The sequence below is a fragment of the Anoplolepis gracilipes genome, chromosome 17 (genome assembly GCF_047496725.1).
Source record: "Anoplolepis gracilipes chromosome 17, ASM4749672v1, whole genome shotgun sequence".
In the NCBI taxonomy this organism is placed as follows: domain Eukaryota; kingdom Metazoa; phylum Arthropoda; class Insecta; order Hymenoptera; family Formicidae; genus Anoplolepis; species Anoplolepis gracilipes.
Genome location: NC_132986.1, coordinates 8,299,568 through 8,325,030, shown reverse-complemented (window position 1 = coordinate 8,325,030; position 25,463 = coordinate 8,299,568). Strand labels below are relative to the sequence as shown.

Below are 25,463 nucleotides of genomic sequence, written 5' to 3'. Positions count from 1 at the left end.
AGTTTCGGATGACAATATTGAAAGAAAGGGATGAGTGGCAGTGCATCGTGAAAGATAGAGAAAGAAAGGATATGGACGGAAACGTCTGTCCCCCCTGCTTGGCGTCCGTTCGACGACCAACGCGTCCCACCCTACCGTGCGTCGTAGCGGTGCCAGAAGAAGTATTCTTGCATTGGTCGTCGTCGCCGTCGCCGTCGGCGTCGACATCATCGTCTTCGTCGTCGTCGGTGGTGGCGGCGACAACGGCGACGGCGACGGCGGCGGCGGCAGCGGCGGCGGCGGCGGCAGCGGCGGCGGCGACGACGACGCTCCACGCTTGGCGTCGAGGTTAGCGCCGGCCGGTCGCTGGAATCGGCGCCTGGCTGTCTCTTTCTCTCTGTCCCTCTCTCGGTTTCATCTGTCTGCAGCCGGGAGAAAGGAGCAGAGCCATCGTCGTCGTCATCATCGTCGTCGTCGTTGTCGTCCTCGTCGTGGTCGTCGTCGTTTGTTCGTTCGACGGCGACGACGTGACTCTGCCAGCCAGCAGTCGCCGTCGCCGTCCGCGCGACCCCAACCCTTCGCTCGCGTTCCGGCTGCCTGCCCGCCGTCGATCTATTTCACGGGATGCGTTTAGGGTAATGAAACGCCGACATCGAAAAATAGTCACTCTGGCGTTTACGTCGCTTATGCCGCCCGTTGCGCAGTCCGTGATACCACCGAGCGTTGAAATTACCGCCTCGCCATCCGATGCGTCGCACGCACTGTAGAAAGAGCCGCCCATTTATCTATATCTATTCGATACTACCCAGCAGTAAAAAATCTCCTCAGTAATAATCACTTATCTACGTTTTTTTCTTTGTTCTTACGAAATAAAGATTTCTTTCGTTATATTTGTCGCATGGATTAAAGTTAAAGCAATACATCACATTGAAACTGGAAACTTTTAAAGAACGCTTGATTGATCTTTGGTTAATTTTAATATAAATTTTCATACGATACAAACTGTAATAAGGAAACTAATGTATTTTTCTTCTTTCTTTGATTAATTATATAATATTTCAATCAAAGATAGAGAGAAAGAAAAAGAGAAAGAGAGAGTAACTATAAAAGATTAATTTTTTTACACATACATTTGTTCTCTGTGAATAGAATGAAATTGATCGCGGCCTGCGGCAAAGTTTCGGGATCTCATTGTCATAACAAACAAGGCATCAATTCGGTAACTGATGTTGCGGCGCACGGCGCAATCTGTTGACGTAATTAGATCACGATCTTGCGGCGCGTAACAGAAATCGAACGCACGGATTTTTTCGTAGCTGAGGGCCAGCCGAATAATGGGACTTTGCCGAGCCGACGTGATTCGAGGGTCGGCGAAAGATTCGTTCCCGATTGCCGTCGGTCGATCGTCTCCCGTCATCACGAAGAAATCGGCCCTTCGAAACTATCTATGGGGGCTATGTTTTACGAAGGCAGCTTGATCTCGGCGCCGCTGCTGGCGACGCGTTCTTTCTTTCTGATTTCTCTTTTTCTCTTCCTTTCTTCCTCGCCGTCTTTCCCCGATGCCAGCACGATGTGGAGTCCCTTAACCCAAACCATTATCCGTATACCGCACGATTATAGGGCAACGGGACCGACAAACAAGCGTGGGTTAATACATAGGCGCCCGTAAGAAGGGACGTCTCTGGGGGGAGGCGTTTTTAACTTCTATGTATCTCATGTTTACCTCGCAATAAAAATAAAGCTGAAATATGATAATATCCCCCATGTAATTGGAAATTTTTCAAGAAATTAAAGAATCTTCTAAATCAAAAATATATATATGTACGTTATTATTATAATCATCGAACTTTCGCATTAAGATTACAATCTAGTCAAGATTTTTCGTCTTATGTATATAAAATATGTAATTAAAGTTAAATATAATTATACATTCGTAGTTCGAGACATTTTCATTTCTTGGAACGACTCATCGTTAAAATCGCATTTATATTATTCTTTGTAATTATACACTTATTGAGAACATATATATGTCTGAAATAGCATAGTAACGTTTGAAATCTTTCACGTTATCGAATGAAGATTTCTCGAACGGGGAGATGCGTCTGTAAATACCTCTTGAAAATATTACCTTTGGCGCCCATGCAAAACACCCCCGGCATAGCTGTTCTCCGCCCTGCATGCGCCAGCACCAGCACATGCGGTCCTCAACTACGCAAACAAACTCGTGCACCGGCTAACAATCTGCCTCTCCAACCGTCACGTTTCCGTTCTCGTCGTTTGCAACGCGCCAGCATTCCCGCGTTCGGATCGCCGTCAAGTTTCTATCTTTTAAACACACGTATTTCAGTCTTAGGTTTATATTATTCTCATTACGTTCTACTTAATAAAAGAGTGAACAAAAAATATCATTATAATTTAGAGCCAAAGTAAGGGAACGTGATTAAAGTTGTTAGCGTTGTCTCTCTCTCTCTCTCTCTCTCTCTCCTTTACTTTATACTTTTTAAAAATCTTGATAATTAAATTTCAATTGAATGATATGTTCGTTAAACTATTACTCTTGAAATTGAGAAACATGAATTTGATACTTATTTCTCTACGTGAAAAGTTGTTGATCTTTTACAATTATGAAATTATTACCTCTCCTCGACAGAGTTTTTGCCTTACAAAAAATATTCGACTTGGAACGATACGTTGCTTAGACGCCATATTTACTTTTGAACGGCACGGGTTATCGACTAAAATAATCTCGGATACGTGTCGCACGATTACAACAATAGATGGAGCGCAGATGATATTCAAAGCTCTATCGATAAAATAGTTCGCGCGATATCTTCTCTTTTTTACCTTTTACCTGACCATTCTCCAGTTACCTGAAGCCGATCTTGTTCCGGATCCGAACATATGTATGTCAACAAGATATGTATTTATGATAGCTCATTAGTCTGAGTATCGTTCGTGTTGGTGCCACGTTAACAATCTATTTGCAGGCAGATCTGGGGAGAGATCGCGTTGCGTAATGTGAGAACGATAAGATGCCCTGGCCTAGGTCACGCGTAATCACGCGTTGTATCTGTGAAATAGTGCGTAACGTATACCAAGTTCATCCAAGTTTATGAGGATGTACGCAGGCCACGCACGAGCCCGAGCGTTCGCTCGCGTTTAGTTTCTCGAGCAGTAAAGCGCGGACTCGTCGTCGAGAGCATCATCGAGTCGAGCGAGCTGTCACGGTCGTGTCTTTCTGTCATCGTTTCTACGAGATCCCACGTCGATCCTACATACCGCAAACATGGACGAGTCATCGACGGCAACGTACTTGGGTTTGGACCTGAGTACGCAGCAGGTAATAACGATGATCGGGGTGTGTGTTTTGAAAATAAATATACAATTTTAAAATGCCAATATATATATGCGGAATTGAAAACGCGTGAAAGTTCGAACTGTAAATGACATGTTAATACACAATCCAAACAAATCTAAGGACAGGAGAATATATACGAGCTTTTAAATCTCTTTTTTCAGATATCTAGGATTTTTTTAAAGTTGTTTTAGGATGCATGTAATTATTTGCGAGAGATTAAGAGAAGGCGAATTTTTTCGTTACAATCGTATGACAATAATACATTCGTGCGTTGAAGTTTCGGTAACCACGTGGAATTTGATCGGTCCGATTACGTGACGTAACGGTCATTGACATAACAATACTTTAGTACTTTACATCTTATTTTTATTATCTCGAAAATCTTACGAGACAACATCTGTATCTTTCACTTGTGCATGCTTTTTTTTCAAAGGTGAAAATTACTGTGAGATGAAACGACTTCTAGAGAACTTTGATTCCGTAGACACACGAAATAATCTTTATATTTATTGATGACAATGGATAGACGAAATAATAATGAGACGATTTAAGATTAATATGTAACATAAGATGTTTTTCATCCACAGCATCGAGGTCGTCGAAGTTATATCAGTTCTTTGAGGAAAGGAAATTTATCACGAAAAGTAATAAAAAAATTTTTTTCATTAGGAATTTTTCGTAATATCTGACTTGCAATTACACGGAATACTATTTAATATACGCGATGTAGATCTCGTTTCCTAAAAACGATAAAAAATATATATTTCCATATCTAAAACTAGTGGATATAAAATATATATTTCCCTACATCCATATATATTTTATTTATGATTTTCACAAATTTTTTGTCTTTCAATTACTATACAATTCAATTATCGATTACTTGTTATTTCGTCTTCTATATCTCTGTTCACTTTGAAAGTGATAATTTTACAAAGTATGTTTACGAATTTCATTATCTTCAAATAGAGATAACCCAAAAGTTCTTTCAACATGCGTGTGTTATGCGTTTCACAAAGTGTGTCAATACAATGATCGTTTCGTAAAGTATTCGACGATTCTGCAGAAAATACGAGCGAATCGGAGCGTCACGAGGCGCTCTGATGTTTCCGGGTCACCTATTATCTAATGCGCGATAACATATGAAAGCTGATATGCATAAGAGAAACATATCTCTGCAAAATGCAGCGAGATATAGAAATATTGAACCGATAATTAATATCGTGGGCATTTTTATATGTGCATATGAGGATACAAATATCACGTTGCATCATATAAATAGAATTAAGGCACATTTCTGTTGCATTATTATGCCATGATATTATCATTTATCTTAATAGATCCATGAAAAAAGATCTTATTAACAGTGTTTTACGTTCATATTAATCAATCGTTATTAGATATATTAATTAAATTAATCGTTGTGTTATTAGATATAAATTTTTAGATTATAAAGAATAAATAAAAAAAAGAATAAATAAAAATAGTTGCATATATAGTGTAAAATATAATGATATAAATTTCGGAAAAATGTAAAATAACTTGTGAAAATATTTTAAATGTTGAATTTGCATTTGAATTCAATTTCAGCTGAAGGCGGTAGTAGTTGATGATAATCTAGCTATCCTTCACGAGACTAATGTACAATTTGATAATGACTTACCGGAATTTAGGTACGTTTAAAGAGATTTTAATAGAAGTGTAATTCTACGCATTTTATCTTATATAGTAACCGAATATGTGAATATTATATAGGACTTACGGAGGAGTCATACAGACGAAAGAGGAACCGTATGTCGTGATAGTGCCTTCTTTAATGTGGGTTAAGGCCTTAGATATGATACTTGACAAATTACGTGTCTGTGGTGTCGATTTTAGTAAAGTGGTAGCCATCTCTGGATGTGCGCAGGTAAAATGCAGCTATACATAATATTCAAAATAATATCGATTAATTTAAAATTATATACCATAAATACATAAATGTGCTATAATATGTATAATATATTTCTTTCTATATTTTTATGGTATGCTTAGCAACACGGCACAGTTTATTGGAGCAAAGGTAGCCAAAATCGGTTGCAGCATTTAAATCCCATAAAATTTTTATACGAACAATTCGCTACGTCGTTTTCCGTCACTCATTCGCCCGTATGGATGGATTCCAGTACGTCGAAAGAATGTAGCGTTTTGGAGGAAATCGTGGGTGGCCCTCATGTAAGCATCCTCACTTATTTATCTGAAATATATAAGGATAGATTAAGACAAATATACACGTACTTTTAGCCTAATATATGTTAAAGTTTATAATAAACGCGTGCGTTTATGGATTAACATTAATTTTCACAAGAATTTATTTCTGTGATGTAAAAATATCGTAAACCACTGATGCTATATAACTGTGCGAGAATGGATTGGCTAAATATTTAAAGTAGTTGTCTTAGGCTTAGTACACACATGAGTTCTTTAGGTCGACAATATTTATCCACGCAGCGTGTGATTTCAGAAATTAGCGGAAATAACGGGTTCGCGGGCGTACGAGAGATTCTCAGGACCACAGATAGCGAAAATAGCACGCACAAAGCCGGAAGCCTACTGCAACACTGAGGTATTACCTACTAAAAACTCGTGGCTTCCTTCGAAAAAATGAGAACGGCAATTTACCGAGGTATTCGTTACGTATGGTTATGATTGAACTGTATTATACTAGTGTGTTTCGCTTTTGAATGTACTATTGATAATTTTACAAAGTATGTCAATTATAGAGATGCATTTGTAACAATTAGTAATTGGGAGTTTGCATTAATCGATTGCTGATTTATTCGCGTTCTTATGATTAGTTACGTATTTTTAATACTTATCTTTATTTCACGGTTTTAATAAAAACTTACGATATTTCAAAATTTCTGTGACATAATCGTGTGTCGTGTGATTTAACGCCTCTAATTATATCTCGATGATCAAAACTATGCATTATCCGCTTTGTGCTGATTCTAAAATGCGTCTAAATCGAATTATTTTATACATGTGCTATCCTCTTTCAGAGAATCTCGTTAGTGAGCAACTTTCTTGCCTCCTTGTTTCTGGGCGATTACGCACCTATCGATTGGTCGGATGGCTCGGGTATGAATCTGTTAAATATCCGTACGAAAGATTGGGATGATTTGTTATTGGAGGTAAAATCATGTGGTATATACGCTTGTACATATGTTTAACGTTTGCGATCAATATTATAATATTTAATTATATTTAAAGACTTGCGCATCGGGACTGAGAGAAAAATTGGGTAAACCTGTTCCATCATACAGTGACATCGGTCCTATATCACCTTATTTCGTGGAGAGATTTGATTTTACAGAGAAATGTAGAATAATTGCGTTCACTGGGGATAATCCAGGATCCTTGATAGGTATGTAATGTTATCCTTGTATATATGTATATTTAGTGTGTTGTGTTTTATTAATACAGCATAAACCGTAAGACATTATTATATTCATGATAAAAATGATACAGGTATGAGGTTAAAAGAGGATGATATCGTTTGCAGTTTGGGTACGAGCGATAGTTTAATCTTATGGTTGAACGAACCAAAGATCATAACAGACGGCCATATATTGTGCAATCCAATAGACGATCAGGCTTATATGGGATTACTTGGGTATCTTTTGTCATTGTTATACTAATAATGTAAAAGCGATAAAAAATGTTATATAAACAGCGATAATTTTTATACAGCTTTAAGAATGGTTCTTTGACACGTGAAAGAATACGAAACGAGACTGCACAAGATAGCTGGCAAATATTCAACGAATTATTAGATAGCACGCCTCGAGGGAATTTCGGCAATTTTGCATTATATTTCGATAAACAAGAGATCCTACCTTTCATCATCGGTGACTATAGATACAATAAAGCCAATGATGAGATCTCTCGATATAGTTCGAAAGAAGTAGAAGTGAGAGCATTGATTGAAGGTCAATGTGTCTCAAAAAGAGCATACGTTGAAGATTTTGGATTTGTCATCGGTAAGTATTTTTTAAGTGATTTTTTAAAAATCTTATTTTACAAATATTTCTGATAGGTTTTTCTTTTTATGTAGGGCCTAATACACGAATTATCGCGACAGGAGGTGCGTCTGTAAATAAAGCTATACTGCAAGTGCTTTCCGATGTGTTTAATTCACCGGTGTATATCTCGGTAAATATAGATAATTTTATTATTATTATTATTATTAAAACATATATGATATATGAAAATTTAACATTTTTATAACTTTATCCAATAGGAAATAGCTAATTCGGCCATGATGGGTGCGGCGTATCAAGCCAAATATGGTTTGTTACACAATAATTACAGTTTTGATGAAATTACACGTTGCTTACCAGAATTAAAACCTGTATGCCAACCTTATGATGATGCCGAATCCGTAAGTGAAATCAAATTTTAAGTATTTTTTTTATTATCATAATTGATAATGTATTATATTCGTTACTTTTAGATTTACAAACCTATGACAACACGTTATCGCAAAATTGTAGATCAGATATTGAAGAAGAAAAACGAACAGAAAACCAAATGTAAATCTTGTATATAACAAAATATTTTCTAAAGAGGCCTTTTATATATACCTTTGATAAAGATACATACTTGTTATGCTTTTCAATAGATATGATGAATTTTTCTATACATATTTTTAAATTAGGATATTCAAATTTATATAATATATTTTAATATATTTTAATATATTTTAATATATTTTAATAGATATTAAATTACATTAGTTCATAAGAGAAAGTATTTTATATATGAGAATCTCTCATAAAATATGTTATACAAATGTATAAGCCATTCTTATAACTTGTAACTCATTCATCTCTTGTCAACATTAACCTTTTTTTTATCTAATATTGTCATAATATATCACTATAAAATGTTTAGTTTTTTAATTTTAAAAATAAAATAATTATATTCTAAAAAAATATATTAGTAACCATAAGCGCAGCCTTCTTTTCTAAATTATGTTGGCAATTTACATTTCGTCTGAACTTAGTTTCAATTTAAATTTTAAAAAAACTTTAGTTTTTTTAAAAGGTAATAACATCTCAATTATGTAGGTTTATTTTCTATTCTGATTATTGTACAAACAATGCAAGACTAAATATGTTAAGATTTAAGTTAATTTTTAAATTAAATTCTTACACAATGTGAAAGAGAATTAAATTTAAAAATTACAATAAAATCATACTTAAAATGTAATATTAATTTATATAAAAGTTATATAATTCTATTGCACATGTGATTATAAATGAATCTTGAATAAATACCAGTATATATTTTACTAAAATATTAATTCTTGTATCTTAAAATGATTATAATAATTACAAGCAGATTAATAAATCATTAATATATATATTCTTCTTAACCGATTTTATTCATTTACTTACTTTTTTATTCATTTACTTCTTTCTGCCACCTCTCTCCTTTGGCAGCAGATTGATAACATTACCCGGAGTTAAATTATAATAAGCGAGTGTGTTGTTATCTTTGAAAAACATTCCCTAAAAACAAAGTTACATTTATATAACTTAATACTCATTAGCAATTATCTATATCTGTGAAAAATTTAAGGACTATCATTACCTCATACTGTAGCTTTTGTTTTCCAGGTGGCATGCCAGTTTGTTCATGGATAAGCGCTTTCATTGTTGCCACAGAATCACTTAGTTGTAAAGTAATATTCAATGTTTGACCATTCAATTTCCATTCAGCTTTCTCTGTCATCATAGGCACAGCGATGTTAACTTGTATAGGTCCCTGAGGAAAGAAATTTTTTTTAGAAACTCGATCATAAACAACATCAAACTCTTTGTTAAATGTACATATATGAAATATAAATGTACAATATTTACCTTATTTCTAGCGAGGAATTGTTGCTCTGGAATTAATGAGTCTTCAGTTCTTAGTTTCTTAGTTTGCGGTTCTTCTTCCAGTGGTTTATTCGCAGGATGTTTTAATCCAATCTTTAAAAAAAAAAAAATATAAATTAAATCTTAAAATACAGAAAAAGTAACGAATTACGAATTAATATATTTTATAACAAATTACTTACAGCAGATGTCATTGGTGGCTGCATCGGTGGTGGCGCCGGCATAAACGGTGACATTGCTGGAGCTGCAACAGATTATTTTATTTTGATTAGTTTTATATCTATATGGAAAAGTACGGTAATAAAATATTTCTTGAAATCTATAGATATTAGTAAAAAAAAAAAAGTTTCTCACGCATTAAAGGTGGTGGTCGGGGTGCCATAGGTGGCATAGGTGCCATCATCATCATTGGCGGCTGTGGCATCATCGGCTGAGGTATGCCCATAGTTGGCATACTCATAGTCGGTGGTGGAGGAGGTTGGGCAGGCACCGGCATAGGCTTTGGTGCGGGCGGCTTTGGAGGTGCTTTCAACGTAGCTTGCGGTTTCGAAGCAGCAGCAGCCATGTGGGAAAGCTCGGTCGCACGATTCACAGGTTTTGGACCGATCTTTTCCTTCTCTTCATCAGGGAGGAGACCCTTGACCTTATGTATCTGATGAATCTGTTCTTCCAACGTGATATTGGCACGCGCGGCTCTAGTTGCTGCCTCTACACTTGACGTGTGACCGTCCCATGTGACTTTATCATCTTTCTTCTTGTCCTCTTCACCAATCTTTTTACCGATCGCTGTTTCTTCGTCACCGACACCGAATATATCGGTACGTCTTTCGGCGAGTTGCTTCAGACTTGCTTCGATAGCTGTGCCTGGCGCAAACACAGTCTCTTGTGCAAGTTTATCCAAATGCTTGTCTCGTTGTTCAACCCAACGAGGATCCAACAATCCGATACGCATATGCTCTTGCACTTTATTAGCAGGAATGTGTTCACGTGTAAGCGGTGAAATCATCAAGTATTCCTCAGAAGCAACAGGACGAGTACTTTTAACAGCTGTAAAAATATATTGAAGGTAAAATACTGATGTATTAGAATAACTAATGAAAACTAAGTAATAGTAGAATATATTTACCATGTTGTTTTGGATCGTATCCTTTCTTAACCATCACATTTCCTGGTGTAGGTGGTAATGGAGGAGGCTGCATGCTCGTTTCGCGTGGTTTAGATTCTTTAGATTTGTGAGTATCTCCTGGTGGAGATACATCATCTTCGTCGCTGGAATCTTCCTCCATATCTTGCACCTAAGATATTAACAAAGAGTGTTACAATGCATGAATTTATCCGTACATATAGTAGATAACAAAAAAATATTATAAGTTATATAACTTACCTGATTATTATCTTTCGCACGATCACCTTTTTCACCGTCTGTGCGCGTCTGCGTTTCTTCTTCCGCGTCACTATCGATTTGCATTTCTACATCTTCACCATCTTCTATACGTTCCTATAAATTTTCAATATAAATTAATATTTGATATATTATTTCACGTACTAAGAAAATAAATAAAAATTCTAATCATAAAGTTATAATCATACCTGCATTAGAACACGCGCTCCAACTTCGTCTGGTGTCGTCGGCGCTGGGAAATTGCCAACTTCGAATTGTTGATAGTCCACAGTCTCAACCACGACGAAATCGTGCCAGTCAATTTGTGCATAGGCAACTCTTTCTCTTTCTAATTCTTCTTCCTCTTTACGTCTCTGTGCCTCTTGATATTTTAAATACTCGGCGCGATATTTCACTTGTTCCAAGATCTTATCCATATTGAGTGCCTCATCCTTGAGACGCGATAACAAATCTTTTGGTGGAATCAATACCTGTAAAAATATTAAGATTTATTATTCATTAAATTTACAAACAAATTTATATCTGTACTTTAAAATAAAAATGGTCTTTACCTTGGTATATTGTTCCAAAAGTTTAGTAAAGTATTGAAACAAAGAATGCTGAGGACGCAAGAAATCAAATTGGAAATTCCTTTGTTCACGATTCATTAGATTGGTCAAAAACTGCCTTCCGTTACGTGCGACAAACTGGGCAGTTAACTTTACAATGTCTCTGAAAAAGATATAATTTTATTTGCTGAAACAAAAAATGTTAATTACATATTAAAGTGGTCATTACTTACAGATCCAAAGCAGATATAGAAGGTGGATCTGCGATAAATTCAAACTCAGTTGGCGGATCCTTGGGTACAAACGGTTGTTCAACTTGTTTCAAAATTTCCTGCTGTTTCTGATGCGCAGTAAGATTAACAGTTTTCCCAGGAGTTGAATTTACTGTAGGTTCCTGTCCTTTCCCTTCCTTAAACTCCTTGACTTTATGCTGATAATAAGCATGATAAGGATCGCCAAAGTTTAAGAAATTAAATTTGGGATTGCCCAGTTCATTCTGTCTGATCCTGGATTCGAACTCTGGTCCATTCCTGGCTACGAAGCTGGCGGTTTTGTCAACAATATCTGAATTTCTATATAAGGAAGAACAAATAAATAACTATTATACATCAAGAAAACAATGTTGAACCAGAACCGGGACTTTAAATGTATCATATATGAAATACATTTCTCGTGCCGGTTTCTTTTCAGTTCTGTAACAAATATTTGTTAAACTTTCTCGCGTAATCTGAGGATGTTTCTAGCAAAGGATACTCCTAACCTCAGGAGGCGGATAAATGATGCCTACGATTGGCTGCGAAGAAGGAACATTGTTCTCCTCACTCTCGGTGGCCGGTGGTTGAGGCACCGCGACTTCTTGCGCGGGCATTTTGCTTGTAACCGGTGTATTTGCGAAAACTAGCGTGTGTTCTACACCATTCTCACAAACGGTCGCCATTACGGACACTATAATAAACTATAAAGATCACACCAGAGAGAAGAATGAGAGGGATCATGTCCCCGTTTTTTAGGGAACGCTTTTTCCCCGCCGTACAGTGGCGCTAACTGGATCCACAATTGAATTTTCGGAACTACGTGGCTAGATCCATTTTCCAGTGCCACGGTAAAACGACCGATTGGTTCGAGTCCGTGCTAGATCCACAAATTGTGGTTCGAGTCCGTGCTAGATCCATAACTGTGGATCTCAAAAGTACAAAACATATACATTCAATCATATTTTATTACATATTATTAATTGCAACTGCGTGTGATCTTTTTTCACTTTAACATATATTATGAAGTAATATATATATATATGTATATATGTATATATGTATATACGTATATATGTATATATATATGTGTATATATATGTATATGTTATTTCACATAAAATTTAATGTTTTAATGATTTCAATGAAAGTATTTGGTAAATATTCACATAAGGTCACCCCTAATTATGTCTTTAACATTATAGTTTTTTTTAAAATTACTATTTCTCTATCGAATGATATTCTTTTTATATCACTAGAAAACCACAAGCGCGCGCTATTCATTGTACATATATATAAGTTTATATATCATCAATTGAGTCATTTAATTCATCTATTTGTCGCTTTGAATTTAGAATTTTAAGAGCAGGACTATTGATATATTAATTTCGGAAAAAAACTTTATTAATCACTGTTAATTAATGCCGATTATGCAATTGACATATTCTCGTACGCGATTAATAATATGTGTCTTCTAATATCCTCGAAAGTTCAGTTTTTATTAATAAAATATTTTACATAGATATCGGCAACGTACTTCACGAGCAGTAATGTATTTTAAAACGCTCGAAAATTCGCTTCTGAATGATTAGGAAAACATATTTCGCAAAGAAGGTGTCGCTACAGACAAGGTCGGCGGCGAGAGCGATACCTTCTTTGCGAAATATATTCCCCTAGTAACTCAGAATAAAAATTTCCGAGCGTATCGCTTGAACTGAATTATTTCACGATCTCTCCTCGCAAAATATTTTCTAATAATTCAGAGAGGAATTTTTTAAAATATTTGACGGCATATTATTATTATTCGATGTGCATAATAACTACTGCAGCATACCTTTTTGCGAAATATATTCTCCTAATAAGAAATGAAACATATTAAAAGATATGTTATTACTGGTGAACTGCATTTCTTTTACCTTGTTAAAGAATCGAATTTTAAGAGTTGAAAAGAGTTTTATTCATTAGCAGTAATAATCAATTATTTCATATTTATATTGTATGATCGTCTGGAGGAGAAATTTATATGATTTTCGGATTATATCATGCGAACAATCGCAATATTTTTGCAATATATCTGATTACTTAAATGTTAAAGACATTTTTTATATTTCGCGGTGTACTATATTTAAAAATCTTATTAATGAACCGATTATGTTTCAAGACTTTTTATGTACATATTGGTATATAAAAATACTGTCGATTCCGCGACAGTCAACTGATCGCGGACAGCATTACCGATCTTTATACATATTGTTTTATTAATAAAAATCAGAAAGACGAACTTTCGAGAATGTTAAACGACGCATATTACTAATCGCGCACAAGTATGCCAACTGCATAAATGGCGTTAATTAGCAGCAATTAATAAAGTTTTCCCCTTTCCCGAAATTAGTATATCAAACGGATTCTGTTGTTAAAATTGTAATAAACCAAAAAGGTGAATTAAACGTGTCAAACTGTTGAATAAAATTATAATAATTAAAGAAAATAAAATTATATTAAATACATATAAATAATATGTATTTATATATATTTTTATATAAATATATATAAAATATAACTTTTCAATCATTTAATTTTGTGCTTATATATACATTACTCCACTATATGTATATACTAAAGTAAAAAAGGCTACGCGCTATTAATAATATGTAATAAAACATACTAATATAAATCCATACTGTATCATATTTTGAGTAATAATAATTCAGAAGCGAATTTTTGAGCGTTTTAAGATACATTATTGCTCGTGAAGTACATTGCCGATATCTATGTAAAATATTTTATTAATAAAAATTGAACTTTGGAGGATATTAGAAAACACATATTATTAATCGCGTACAGCGTACAAATATGTCAATTGCATAATCGCCATTAATACATATATATATATATATATATATTACTTCATAATATATGTTAAAGTGAAAAAAGATCACGCGCAGTTGCAATTAATAATATGTAATAAAATGTTAATGAATGTATATGTTTCGTACTCTTGAGATCCACAGTTATGGATCTAGCACGGACACGAACCATAATTTGTGGATCTAGCACGGACGCGAACCGCTGGAAAGTTGATGCATCTACGTAGTTCCACCGGCTCTAAAATCGAGTTAGCGCCACTGTACCGCGGTAAAAATGGGTTCCCTGAAAAACGGCTTCATGGCGCCTCTCAGGCTTCTCTCTAGTATTATATATATATATATATATATATATATATATATATATTTTATAAACATAATTATTATATAAAATATATATAATACAGATAAAAATTTGGATAATAAATATAAGAAATTTGTAAAATAAATCAATATACGTTCAAAAAATAGATTTACTTTGAAAAGAAATAATACTCTAATATTTATCAAATGTATAATTCTTATTATGAGAGTTATATTTTTTATACTGCTTTTTCATTTTTATATATCCTTCGAAATATGTATATAAATAAATGTCAGAGGGAAGAAAAATAACAGAAGGTAATGATGTATATGTTATACATTTTCCCTGAAATGGTATATATGTTATACATTATTTCGTTTGAAGAAAAGGAAACATTATTATATTGTCACCGACTCGTATTGAAGTGTGCGGCTCCTAACGGGTGATCGCAATATATCGTACGACATTGTTGGCAGCCGTGGACACGGTATCCTCGGCAACAGGCATCAATTCCGTAAACACAAGCACGCATTGTCGTGTGCCGAGGGTTACATGAAAAAAAGCCGCCCGCCCGATGTATGAAGATGTGAATGCACCGCGACGGCTCGCACTTCCTTCCGCGTTCGCCTGAAAGATTCACCCTCGTGAAAGGATCTCGCGTCTCGAGACCGCGTCATCGGCGACCACCAAGTTCCGTCGTCGCCGCCGTCGTTGCGACGATGTCGGAGAAAAAGGCCGCTGAGAAAGTCTCCGAGATTGATGCTCACATTAGCAAACAGTACGACATCGTGAAACGCCTCGGCAAAGGGGTAACGTTACTTTCTCTTTCTATATCTCTCTTCCGGCTCCTTGTCTTTTTTTTGCACGCCTCCGGGGAAATTTGCGGATGATGAGTGTGGTCGCAAATTTTGTATCTTTTATCAATGAAATAAAGATTTGCGGTCTCATATAAAATGCACTCGCGTAAATTAATCTCGCAAGCGTCGGAAATTACATTGCATTTTATTTGCAATGCGTTATTTTTTTATGTATGTAAATTACAGGAGAGACGTGCATACTTATGAAGTGCATGAATATTTTTGACAAAAATGTCAATTTTTCTGAAATTTTTGTTAAAAATAAAAAAATTATTTATTACTACACTACATATAGCTTTATATGCAATTTGCTTTAATCTCAAATTTTATTTTCTCTTTTCAGCTTTTCTGTATATATTAACATTATTTCTTTAAAATCTTTTTATATGAATATCTTGAGTAAAAAGATATTAACAAGATATGCATGGTACATGATAACTGCATATAATATATAACTATATACTATAAAAACTTTTGTTAAAACTCTGCAGTTTGCGAGGAATATCAATAATTGTTATGACTATATCCTCTTCGTCAAGAAAAGTTGCAGATCGATAGCGGTGCGGTTAAAAGCCGTCGCCGTCGCCGTCGCCGTCGCAACGATGACAAACGGATCATGGTACCATAAGTCGATTTTTGTCAAACTCATATTTGCGTAATTTAAAAGCTGATGGCAGACTGCAAGGCAATCTTTCATTCATATCATAATAATGCAAATTCGTATAATGCAATATTCATGCATTGCGTTTGTACTCGTATTTCACGACATAATTACTATTTGACAGAAATTTTTAATTATGAATGTACAAAAGACGAAATTAAAGAATTTAAATATCCGACGGGACAATTACATTATACGTTGTACATCTCTCCAAATTTTTTTTGTTTCCTAAGAAATAATAGTTTGTAATAATAATTTGTAACTGAAATATAAATAGAATTTAAAAGTTGGTCGTTTCTCTTTATGTAAATGTCCTATAATAATAAAAAAATAAATTTTTGACAATAATAACAATTAATTTTTTTATACAGGCTTATGGTATAGTATGGAAGGCGATCGAAAGGAAAAGGAAGGACACCGTCGCGGTGAAAAAGATCTTCGACGCCTTCAGAAACCAGACGGATGCGCAGCGTACATTTCGCGAGATTATGTTCTTACTGTCGTTCGCCAATCATGAGAACATCATCAAGCTGATTGGACTGCACAAGGCGAACAATGATCGGGACATTTATCTTGTTTTTGAGTACATGGGTGAGTTTTAAACCTATACTAGAAGAAGAAATCACACATGTATACATACGAAGGACGCATCACGTGCGCCAATTCTCAGACTTTTGGTTTGACACACATTTCGACGCCTTTCTTTAGAAACCGATCTTCACAACGTCATTAAACGGGGCAACATCCTTAAGGACATCCACAAGGTTTTCATCATGTATCAACTTTTTAAGGCAATCAAGTACATACACTCGGGCAACGTTATCCATAGAGACTTGAAGGTGATGCCGAGTCTTACGATTTTAATAGCATTTTTTCTTTTCTATACATTTTTGAATTTTTAAAAAGAGAAAATATTTTTAACAAAATTTTGAATTAATAACTTCAATGTTACGTAAATTTGTTAAAGACTTAATGTGCGTAGAGTATTTTTTAAATATATTTTTGAAACAAAGAAGTATTCAGAAAGTTTGTGAAATATATTTTCTTTTCACTTGCAGTTCATCTGACATAAAATTCAGTTTATTTTCATTTTATCTTTCTTTTACTGCGTGTTATCACGAAGCAATGTTTATCGAGTTCTACGTTATCTTGTTATTGCAGCCATCCAACGTGCTTCTGAATGCACAATGTCATTGCAAGATCGCAGATTTCGGTCTGGCACGATCAGTGACGCAAATCGGTGAGGGTGATGGCGAGACTGGAAGCGATCCTACCTTAACAGACTACGTTGCCACTCGGTGGTATCGCGCACCAGAAATTCTTATAGCTTCAAAGAGGTACAGATTTATTTAGTTTACGCATTTGCCTCGTCGCGTTCTCCTGGCGTCGCCACGTTTATTTCTCTCTAATATTTTTATGATTTTTCGCGTTTAGATGCTTTTCCAGTGAAATTCTTTCGAAAAACATTCGAAAGACAAACGTTATTTTAAAATAAAAATATTTGTCAAAAATGTATGTTTTTTTCTTTACAAAATTAAAAAATTTTTAAAACATTTAGTTAGCAATATAATACACACATCGTTAGCTTACGATAGCTCATAAATTGACGTTCTATTCCAATTTTTGTTGACTAGTTATAATTAATCTTTTAATCACTCGCAGTATCGAAAAAGTTAATTCAGATTGGCAGATTGTAACTTCTTAATTAGATAATGAAGTATGTATTCAAAGTACTTGATGGATGCAATTATATATAATGAATATAGAGCTGATATACACATAGAGCTTTTAATCTAATCATAGTCTTAACACGATATGCAGTTTAAAGCCAAGTGATATTCCAGTAAGCTCTTGGAGTTACTAAAAGTTCTTAACTAAGAAGGTAATCTTGAGATATAATTTAGGAGGCTTTAAGAGATAATAAGATAATGTATATATGTACTTTCGATTCAGGGTGTTATGAAGAGAGTTACATCATGTTATTTAAAAACACTTATAAATAAAACTAATTCTATTTAATCTCGAAAGAGAGAAAAAGAAGCATTGCGACTATTAATTTAAATGCAGACTAATTTATAAAAGATGAATAAAAACATGAGAAAATTTAAATAATATTGTAAATATACATCTCGAAGTATTTGTATCGAATATGTGCACACTTTTATAATATATCAACTTTTGGTATTATGGCTTTTTATCTGCAAGATTTGGACCATTACGGAAATCAGATTCTATTCACGACAATATGAATGTTTTCAGGTACACAAGGGGGATAGATATGTGGTCCTTAGGCTGTATTCTGGGCGAAATGCTACTGGGGAAACCGCTTTTCCCCGGTTCATCGACGATAAACCAAGTCGAAAGAATAATGGCGACCCTGCCCCCGCCGACAGACGAAGGTAATTCTTCTCAAAGCTCTTTTGATAGTAGAAGAGATAAAAAAAAAGAAAAAGAAACGAAAAAAACAAAAAGAAAAAAAAACCGAGAAAAAAAAGAAAAGAAAGAAATGACTGGGTTACTTCTTTATTATTTTTTCAGATTTAATATCAGTCAGCGCAGGTTATGGAACAAATTTATTAGACAAGACACCTAATGGACCTAGAAGATCTCTAAAAGATTTGCTGCCGGAAGTGTCGGAGAAAGCTTTAGACCTTATCAGCAATTTGATAGTCTTCAACCCTACGCAACGGCTTACCGCTATCAAAGCGCTAGAACATCCCTACGTCGCCGAGTGAGTGCATTTGTTACATATACATATAATTCTAGGGGAGCTAAATAAAATTAAAGAAACGGGAATTATTTATTATTGTTTTTATTTATTATATTTCGTATTTATTATTTATTTTAGAAATTAAATTTCTTACTTCCAGAATTATACAGAATTTTCTATTAATCTGATTAATCTTTGTTGACAATCAATCATTTGTGATTTATTATTTGTGAACGCATAAAACAATCATCATTTTTCTCGGAGTGAAAAATTCCAAAGCTTTTATTTTGCTGCAAAAAATAAAAGAAGCATATCATTATCCTGTCACATGTTTTGCGTGCGCATCGCTTATCTTGCTCGACAATTTTTATACGAGGCAAATAGCACGCAATTGAAGCGCAGGAATTTTTTTTCTCATCATTATTCTTGTCATTGTCTTCGATTAGAAATTTAAGCAGTTATATATATATATATAAAATATCGATTTTCGATAACACGGAGTAAGGAAAACTTTTAAAGAACATTGAGTTGGAAATGTATTTCCTTCTCCGAATTCTTATATCAAAGAATCTTTCGTACGAGAAAGAATCTCACCGATCTTGAAATATTTGGATTAGATCTTTCCGAATAGAATCTTCTCGTGAAAAATCCGCGTTTAAAACGTTTTTATTACCGTGTAGTTTGTTTTTTTTTTATTTGAACAGAGAAAGAGAGAAAGCGAGAGAGAGAGAGAGAGAGAGAGAGAGAGAGAGAGAGAGAGAGAGAGAGAGAGAGAGAGAGAGATAGAATAATCTGCAAAAGCACGTCTTTGGAAATCGAGATGAAGTAGCGCGGATAGATAGCTGGTAAATGGAAGTTTAATTGGAGAATTTCTTTGATAGTTTTCATCGAAGGGGAAGCGAACCGGAGAGGGGCTCGAGCGTAGTACCATTGCTGAGCGATGATGTGCAGCTTTCCGTCGACGAATACAGAAATAAGCTCTACGCGATGATGGATGAAAAACATAGAAAGCATAAGACTATGTAAGCATATATGTTACATGCAACTGGTAATTAATATCTTGCGTATAACCGAGGTCGTGTTCATTAAAATATGATTTTTATTTTACATTTGATATTAACCTGGTATGAAAAGTTTGATATGAATAATAACAATTTTAATGTAATAGCAATAATAGTAATTTTAATATAATAGCAATTTTAATAATTAAGAACTCGTCAAAGAATTCAATTCTTTAGATATATATATATTAAAACTTTTCTGTCTCTTGTATTACAATTGATTCTAGTTTACAGTTTTCTTTTAAAGTTTTAATGAATATGGAGATATATGTATAGAGTTATTATATGCAATATATCAGGATACTTTATATATTAAAAACTTTCACGTCACGTCAACTTTTTCATAGGTCAAAGTCCAGATTGCGGCGATTATCTGAAAGTATTTGGAAGGAAACCAGTAAGAGTAATCCGGTAATTGGCCAAGGTGACGCGATTGTCGGTAAGAGAGAAGATATATTAAAAAGAAGATTTTTTTTCATTTAATCTTGTTCGATTAATAAATTTAGTCCCTTATTTCTTTAGCGTGTCCGTCATTGCCAAATAGGAAGACAATTAGATCCTCTCAAGGTGATAATACTCCGCGCGTTACGAAAACACGAACGCTAAATGTCAAAGCGCCGGTACAGGAAACCTTAATAAATTCCCGACGTACACACAATGGTAAATATTTCACAATAATAAGGTCTTTTAATTAAATTTAAAGCTTCACTCAAAATCATTTAACTTAAATCGTACCTAATCCAGCTTCAAACAAGTTTACTTACGCCAGTGATATCTTTTCTTATTCTAAACGCCTACGCGCGATTCGAAAGTTTCAATTAGAACAAATAGCATTTTCCTGAACGGACTCAGGAAAATAGATTGCTCTGATTCTCGTTCAACATCGCACGATCACGTCCGCCCACATAATTTCGCCAAGTATACCATCATCCTACATATATATTATTATCTCGTAAATCTTTACTCTAGTGCAAGAATTTCTTTCACACTTTTTTTCAAGAGATATGTGCGAGATGACCCAGATTCCCTGTATTATCTTTTTATCCACGTATTGTTTGCTCGGAGTTTAATTTGTACTTAACAAAGTTATTGCGAAACATCAATTTTCAATTATTAAACGACAGAAAAATACATATTGCAGATACAATGATATTCCACCTCCGGCAATTATCGATATTTCGATTAATTGCTTGTTACGAATAATTAATTGTTACGAATAAATATGGAGATCATAATTGGGTGTGTGTCTGTGATATGTCGAACTGAATTTGTCAGAATTATTATAGGTTTCAAAATAAGTTTTCACCCCTACACATTTACGGTCGATTGACAGTTAGGAACGTAGCGACGCAATACGCCTGCAACTTGGCAAACGGCAGTTTGGGAAACGTGCCTCCAGCGCCGGCCAAAAGCTGTTTCTACCTTAACCAACAACAGCATTCGCAGTTGTCAAAGTCCCAGCGTTCCATACAATCTGATCAGATGGCAATGGTGAGTGTAATATTGTAATTTTCTTATTCCGATCGTCTTTTCTTTGCCTGATTTCTGTGTTCGCGCTCCGCCGCCTTTTCGCGGTTTACATTATGCAAGTAGGTAAATGGAGAATTCTGTTATTACAGGCTACATGTCGTGTGGGATTTGCGTTTAGTAGGTACTGTAACCACTGATCCATGCATCACCTAGCAAATTGCATGCAACTCTAATTTATGCATGTTGTCCACCGTGTTTCGACACTCGTTTAACTCGGCAGTAACGTGGCAATTAAAACTTACACGCAATATGCAAAATTTATTGGCAATTTATTATTCCAATATGAAGATAAATAATATTAATAAATTTATAATTTTAATGCACTAAATACTATTTGTACTTTCTAAAAATTCTTAATCCTGAAAAATGTTATATTCCATTTTGGTAGCGCATTATTGTCGCGAGGTTAAACGCGTTGTCTCCTGAGCTTTTATCACGTAAAGAAGAGAGTGACAATATGCAGTTTGTCATACTTTATTTACATGCCACCTACAACTGATTGTACGCAGACGCCTTTCATATCTGACGCTGACACTCTCTCGTATAGTAGCGATAAAAATTTATGGTTGTATTACCTACCAAGTGAAATAGTAATCGCACTCAGCATTGTATGACTTGACAGATATGCACTATTGCAAAATTTGCAAAATTTCTTCAAATGACATTTCTCTGATTTACTTTACGTAAATGTTGCGTAGATCTTGATGTACTTGCATATTATACAAATATTATATAAAAAGAAATACATCTCATATATATATTTATTTGATCGTGTGTATAATAATATATACTTGCCCATAATAATTGCTCACATTTTTGTTTTGGCATGTAAAAATTATTTTACTTTCACGGTACATTTCCGGAGAAAAGGCAATTCAAAGGGACATTTAATAATACATTAGTAATGATGTGTTAACGCAAACTTGGAGTCCGCGATATAAATGCGAGCTTATTATCCGGACATTTTCCGTGCTATATATTCTTCCGTTTTATCGCACTTCCATCATAGACAGACCGCCAATTATCTTACATCAAGGTCGTAGTCGGCGTGTATCGCGATCGCGATATGGCGCCTGGTAGAGATATTTGTCTCTGATTTGAAAATTGTTCAATTTCAGCGCGGTGCCGGAAGCAAATGGAACCAATTAGCGGTACCGGCCCTTCGCGCCAAACTACGACGGGCCTGTAGACAGCAGATCCTCACCCAACCACCGAAGGCTCTTACCTCAGCGACCGCTCATTGCCGCGGCGACGATCATCGACCTAGGATGATGCCGACGAAACCAATCATGATCAGCGATAGTCCGAAAGGTATCAGGCAACCGTTGATGTCTAATAGCAACGTTACAAAACACTTTGCGAGGACCGGAGGCACAGGTAGCCCCGAGTCGTCGTACGTCAGTCATCAGACCATCCGCAATTACTTAAATCAAACGGTGCCAATGCCGGTGCAGCAGCAGTCTCGTGAACGAAATCGCATGTCCTATCAGAATAGAAGCAATCTCGTTGACAGATCGTGCACCAGTGCCGATGGTGAGGTAATCAACAATCGCCTTAGAAGCGCGGCGCGTAATCAGGCGAGCCGATTACAATCGAGGCACAGTTTTGACAGTAGCTGTGCCAACCACAGAAGATTATCGACATGCGACAGATCAGGGTTCTTGGACAGTCACAGTCAGAGCCACGGCGTGATAGCGGCGTCAATTTACAAGGATCTCTGTAACGGAACTATAAACTGGTAAGCGTGCGGTGGACGGGTTTCTCTCGCAGAAGAGCGAACATTGAACGAGATAATCGTGTAACAATCGCTCTGCTTCTTCTTTCGAGATCCCACAGGATCTGGGAGCTAAACGCGTGAGTTTCGAGCATGTACACGAAATCCTTTTAGCGAGGATTTCGACGGCGATGATACGATTGAATGTCCTGGAGGAGTTTGCAATCGTATCCAATGAGTTAAATCTGCGGTTGAAGTCTCTTTTGATTTACCCCGGAGGAGATACAAAATGTATAACATACGAATGTTCTGTGTGTTTCTCTTATATGTTTATCCTTTCTCTAAATTAATTTCTTGACAATTAAACATTTACACATTTGGTAAACCAACTTTTTTAACATGTGTATATATATATATATATATATATATATATATATATATATTTATATATGTGTATTATATATATATATATATACACTGTATATAACATAAAAAACGATTGTCACAAAGCTCTCTCCGTTCGTTCATCTTCATGTAAGAAACAAGCTGCCTCACGCGAACAAGTAAGATCTCTAAGTAAATAAGCAAATTTTGCACAAAGTAAATGCATAATTAATGCTATCAACCGCGCGTTCGATGCTTCGAGTTCTCACGAGGCTAATCGGCCGGCCAAGGACGGCCCTATAAATATCAAAGTTTGGAAGTAAATACGATCTTTAAGGCTATACTACGACTACCTCAACTTTTTATACTGCGTAAAATATTGATAAGGGAAGTGGAAGATAAAAAAAAGTGTCGTGAACATTCTCTTCCCCTTTTCGATAACGAAAATGCGACAATAACGAGATGGAAGAAGAGATCGAATTCTTTTTCCAATTCGAAAGGGAAAGAAACATTCATTTTGACAAAGGAATAACAAGGGTGAACAGTAGAGGGCAGAATCATTCCGTGGAAATTCGAAGAACACGTAGGAGCTTAGGACATAAGGTAAACGCGCAGTGCGAATACAATGCCAGTCGATTCATGTGGGGCCACATAGTGGAGCGCGCGTGACACGCATTTTTCTATGATATTTTATTTATATAACGCGGATATATGTATGTGGAACACGCACACACATCACACACACATATATACTTAGATATGTCCATCAATTTAGTATACAAATCTCATTGTACAATACGATATCTAAGTCGTCGTACTTTTGTGCAGCGACAACGTTGAGACTTGGGTATACTATACGTGTCATGAAAGAATAAAGTTTTAATAAAGAAACTGAGAATACATCGTATTGGTATATTTATTATTATATATTAAATAGATGATTCGTTCGAATTAATTATTTCAATCAAATGATTTTTAATCAAGCTTTTATATTATGTTTAATTAACTGTATGTGTTTCATGTATGTATGTATATGTAAAAAGCGATTGTTAATAATTGTCGGATTTCTCTTTGACTGTCAATTGAAAATCAATTTCATATAATTCAAAATTCTGTTTGAATTCAAATTTCCACGTTTTACACGCAATTGGAATAAAGCTCATGAATATTGCTATTAATTTTACCCGTATCCTTATGGGATAGATTGTGTGAATCGAGAAAGCTATTAGAGATCGTAACTGTATCTCAGATCTGAATTACTCGGCCGAGAATAATTGAGCTCTCTTTATCCATCGGACCATCAATAGCTCCTTGACGAAGAGAGAGAGAGAGAGAGAGAGAGAGAGAGTTACGCTCGTCTTTCATTAAATGAAAATCGGATCCGTTTTCATTTTCCTCCTGATACGGTAACGCGTACTGGACGAGGCTTCCGTCATCTGCGAGATGAGCTCGGAGAGGAGAGTGAAAACGGATCGTCTTGTCTGCCTCTGGTCTATGTTCCTCGTTTCACTGTAAAGGCATTTCCTGCACGATGACATACACATCGTCGTTTCTTTTAGCCTTTCCGCTATCTTCGTTTCTTTGATATTTTCGTTGTATAAAGATATTCAGTTCATACCCAAACGCATGCTGCGTATATTATACCATCGGTTTATTCAAAAAAGAGTTTCTCATTTTTTTTCTTCTAATGATTACATATTTTTTGAGAAAGCTTTTTTTCGTAAAGAACAGGTGATTCAAACAGGAATTAATGGGGATCTTTTCCATGGAAAGTCATGCATTCATAATTTGCCCGTCTATCAACGTAAAGTGTGTCTGTGTGTGTATGTAAGGATGCTTTTATATTCTTCTAGTTTTTCTTTTTTATATTCTTTTAGTTTTTCTTTAAATCTCTTAATCAAATAAGATAACAAGTT

At 35.1% G+C, this 25,463-nt stretch overlaps 4 protein-coding genes across 7 annotated transcripts in view; 2 read left to right on the top strand and 2 right to left on the bottom strand.

Moving 5' to 3' along the window:
* Positions 1 to 2,349, bottom strand: part of Dad (Daughters against dpp) — a 59,184-nt gene extending 56,835 nt beyond the window's left edge. Inside the window, exon 1 of one of the 2 annotated variants that reach the window (XM_072909716.1) lies at positions 2,108 to 2,349. The gene's annotated coding sequence lies outside the window, so the exon portion shown is untranslated. The remainder of the gene's footprint in view (positions 1 to 2,107) is intronic. The other variant, XM_072909719.1, reaches the window with a different exon arrangement.
* Positions 2,350 to 2,903: 554 nt separating this feature from the next.
* LOC140675356 (xylulose kinase) lies at positions 2,904 to 8,027 on the top strand. Its single transcript, XM_072909720.1, has 12 exons — positions 2,904 to 3,319; positions 4,928 to 5,010; positions 5,093 to 5,246; positions 5,372 to 5,551; positions 5,841 to 5,942; positions 6,379 to 6,510; positions 6,590 to 6,743; positions 6,848 to 6,992; positions 7,070 to 7,359; positions 7,434 to 7,531; positions 7,620 to 7,760; positions 7,833 to 8,027. The coding sequence occupies exons 1-12, from the start codon at positions 3,266 to 3,268 to the stop codon at positions 7,926 to 7,928; spliced, it is 1,629 nt and encodes a 542-aa protein (XP_072765821.1). The 5' UTR covers positions 2,904 to 3,265; the 3' UTR covers positions 7,929 to 8,027.
* Positions 5,134 to 12,188, bottom strand: Sf3a1 (splicing factor 3A subunit 1). Of its 2 annotated transcripts, XR_012048365.1 has the most exons (13): positions 11,965 to 12,188; positions 11,445 to 11,775; positions 11,215 to 11,374; positions 10,852 to 11,133; positions 10,646 to 10,759; positions 10,388 to 10,556; positions 9,616 to 10,308; positions 9,444 to 9,505; positions 9,244 to 9,354; positions 8,975 to 9,148; positions 8,779 to 8,892; positions 5,451 to 5,573; positions 5,134 to 5,257 (listed from the first exon to the last, which is right to left on the bottom strand). XR_012048365.1 is itself a non-coding variant. In XM_072909705.1 (12 exons), exons 1-11 carry the CDS (start codon positions 12,146 to 12,148, stop codon positions 8,791 to 8,793), a joined length of 2,382 nt encoding a protein of 793 aa, XP_072765806.1. In that variant the 5' UTR covers positions 12,149 to 12,188; the 3' UTR covers positions 5,319 to 5,573; positions 8,779 to 8,790. The 2 variants fall into 2 exon arrangements, 1 of the variants encoding a protein (XP_072765806.1); XM_072909705.1 differs by lacking the exon at positions 5,134 to 5,257 and having other exon boundaries at positions 5,319 to 5,573.
* Positions 12,189 to 15,123: 2,935 nt separating this feature from the next.
* Positions 15,124 to 24,437, top strand: LOC140675351 (extracellular signal-regulated kinase 2). 2 transcript variants are annotated; one of them, XM_072909707.1, is made up of 12 exons: positions 15,125 to 15,439; positions 16,520 to 16,739; positions 16,857 to 16,987; positions 17,310 to 17,485; positions 18,408 to 18,547; positions 18,687 to 18,879; positions 19,740 to 19,880; positions 20,267 to 20,358; positions 20,442 to 20,579; positions 21,253 to 21,410; positions 21,539 to 21,570; positions 22,568 to 22,722. In XM_072909707.1, exons 1-12 carry the CDS (start codon positions 15,221 to 15,223, stop codon positions 22,596 to 22,598), a joined length of 1,671 nt encoding a protein of 556 aa, XP_072765808.1. In that variant the 5' UTR covers positions 15,125 to 15,220; the 3' UTR covers positions 22,599 to 22,722. The 2 variants fall into 2 exon arrangements, with proteins under 2 accessions (XP_072765807.1, XP_072765808.1); XM_072909706.1 differs by lacking the exon at positions 21,539 to 21,570 and having other exon boundaries at positions 15,124 to 15,439; positions 22,568 to 24,437.
* The last annotated feature ends 1,026 nt before the right edge of the window (positions 24,438 to 25,463 follow it).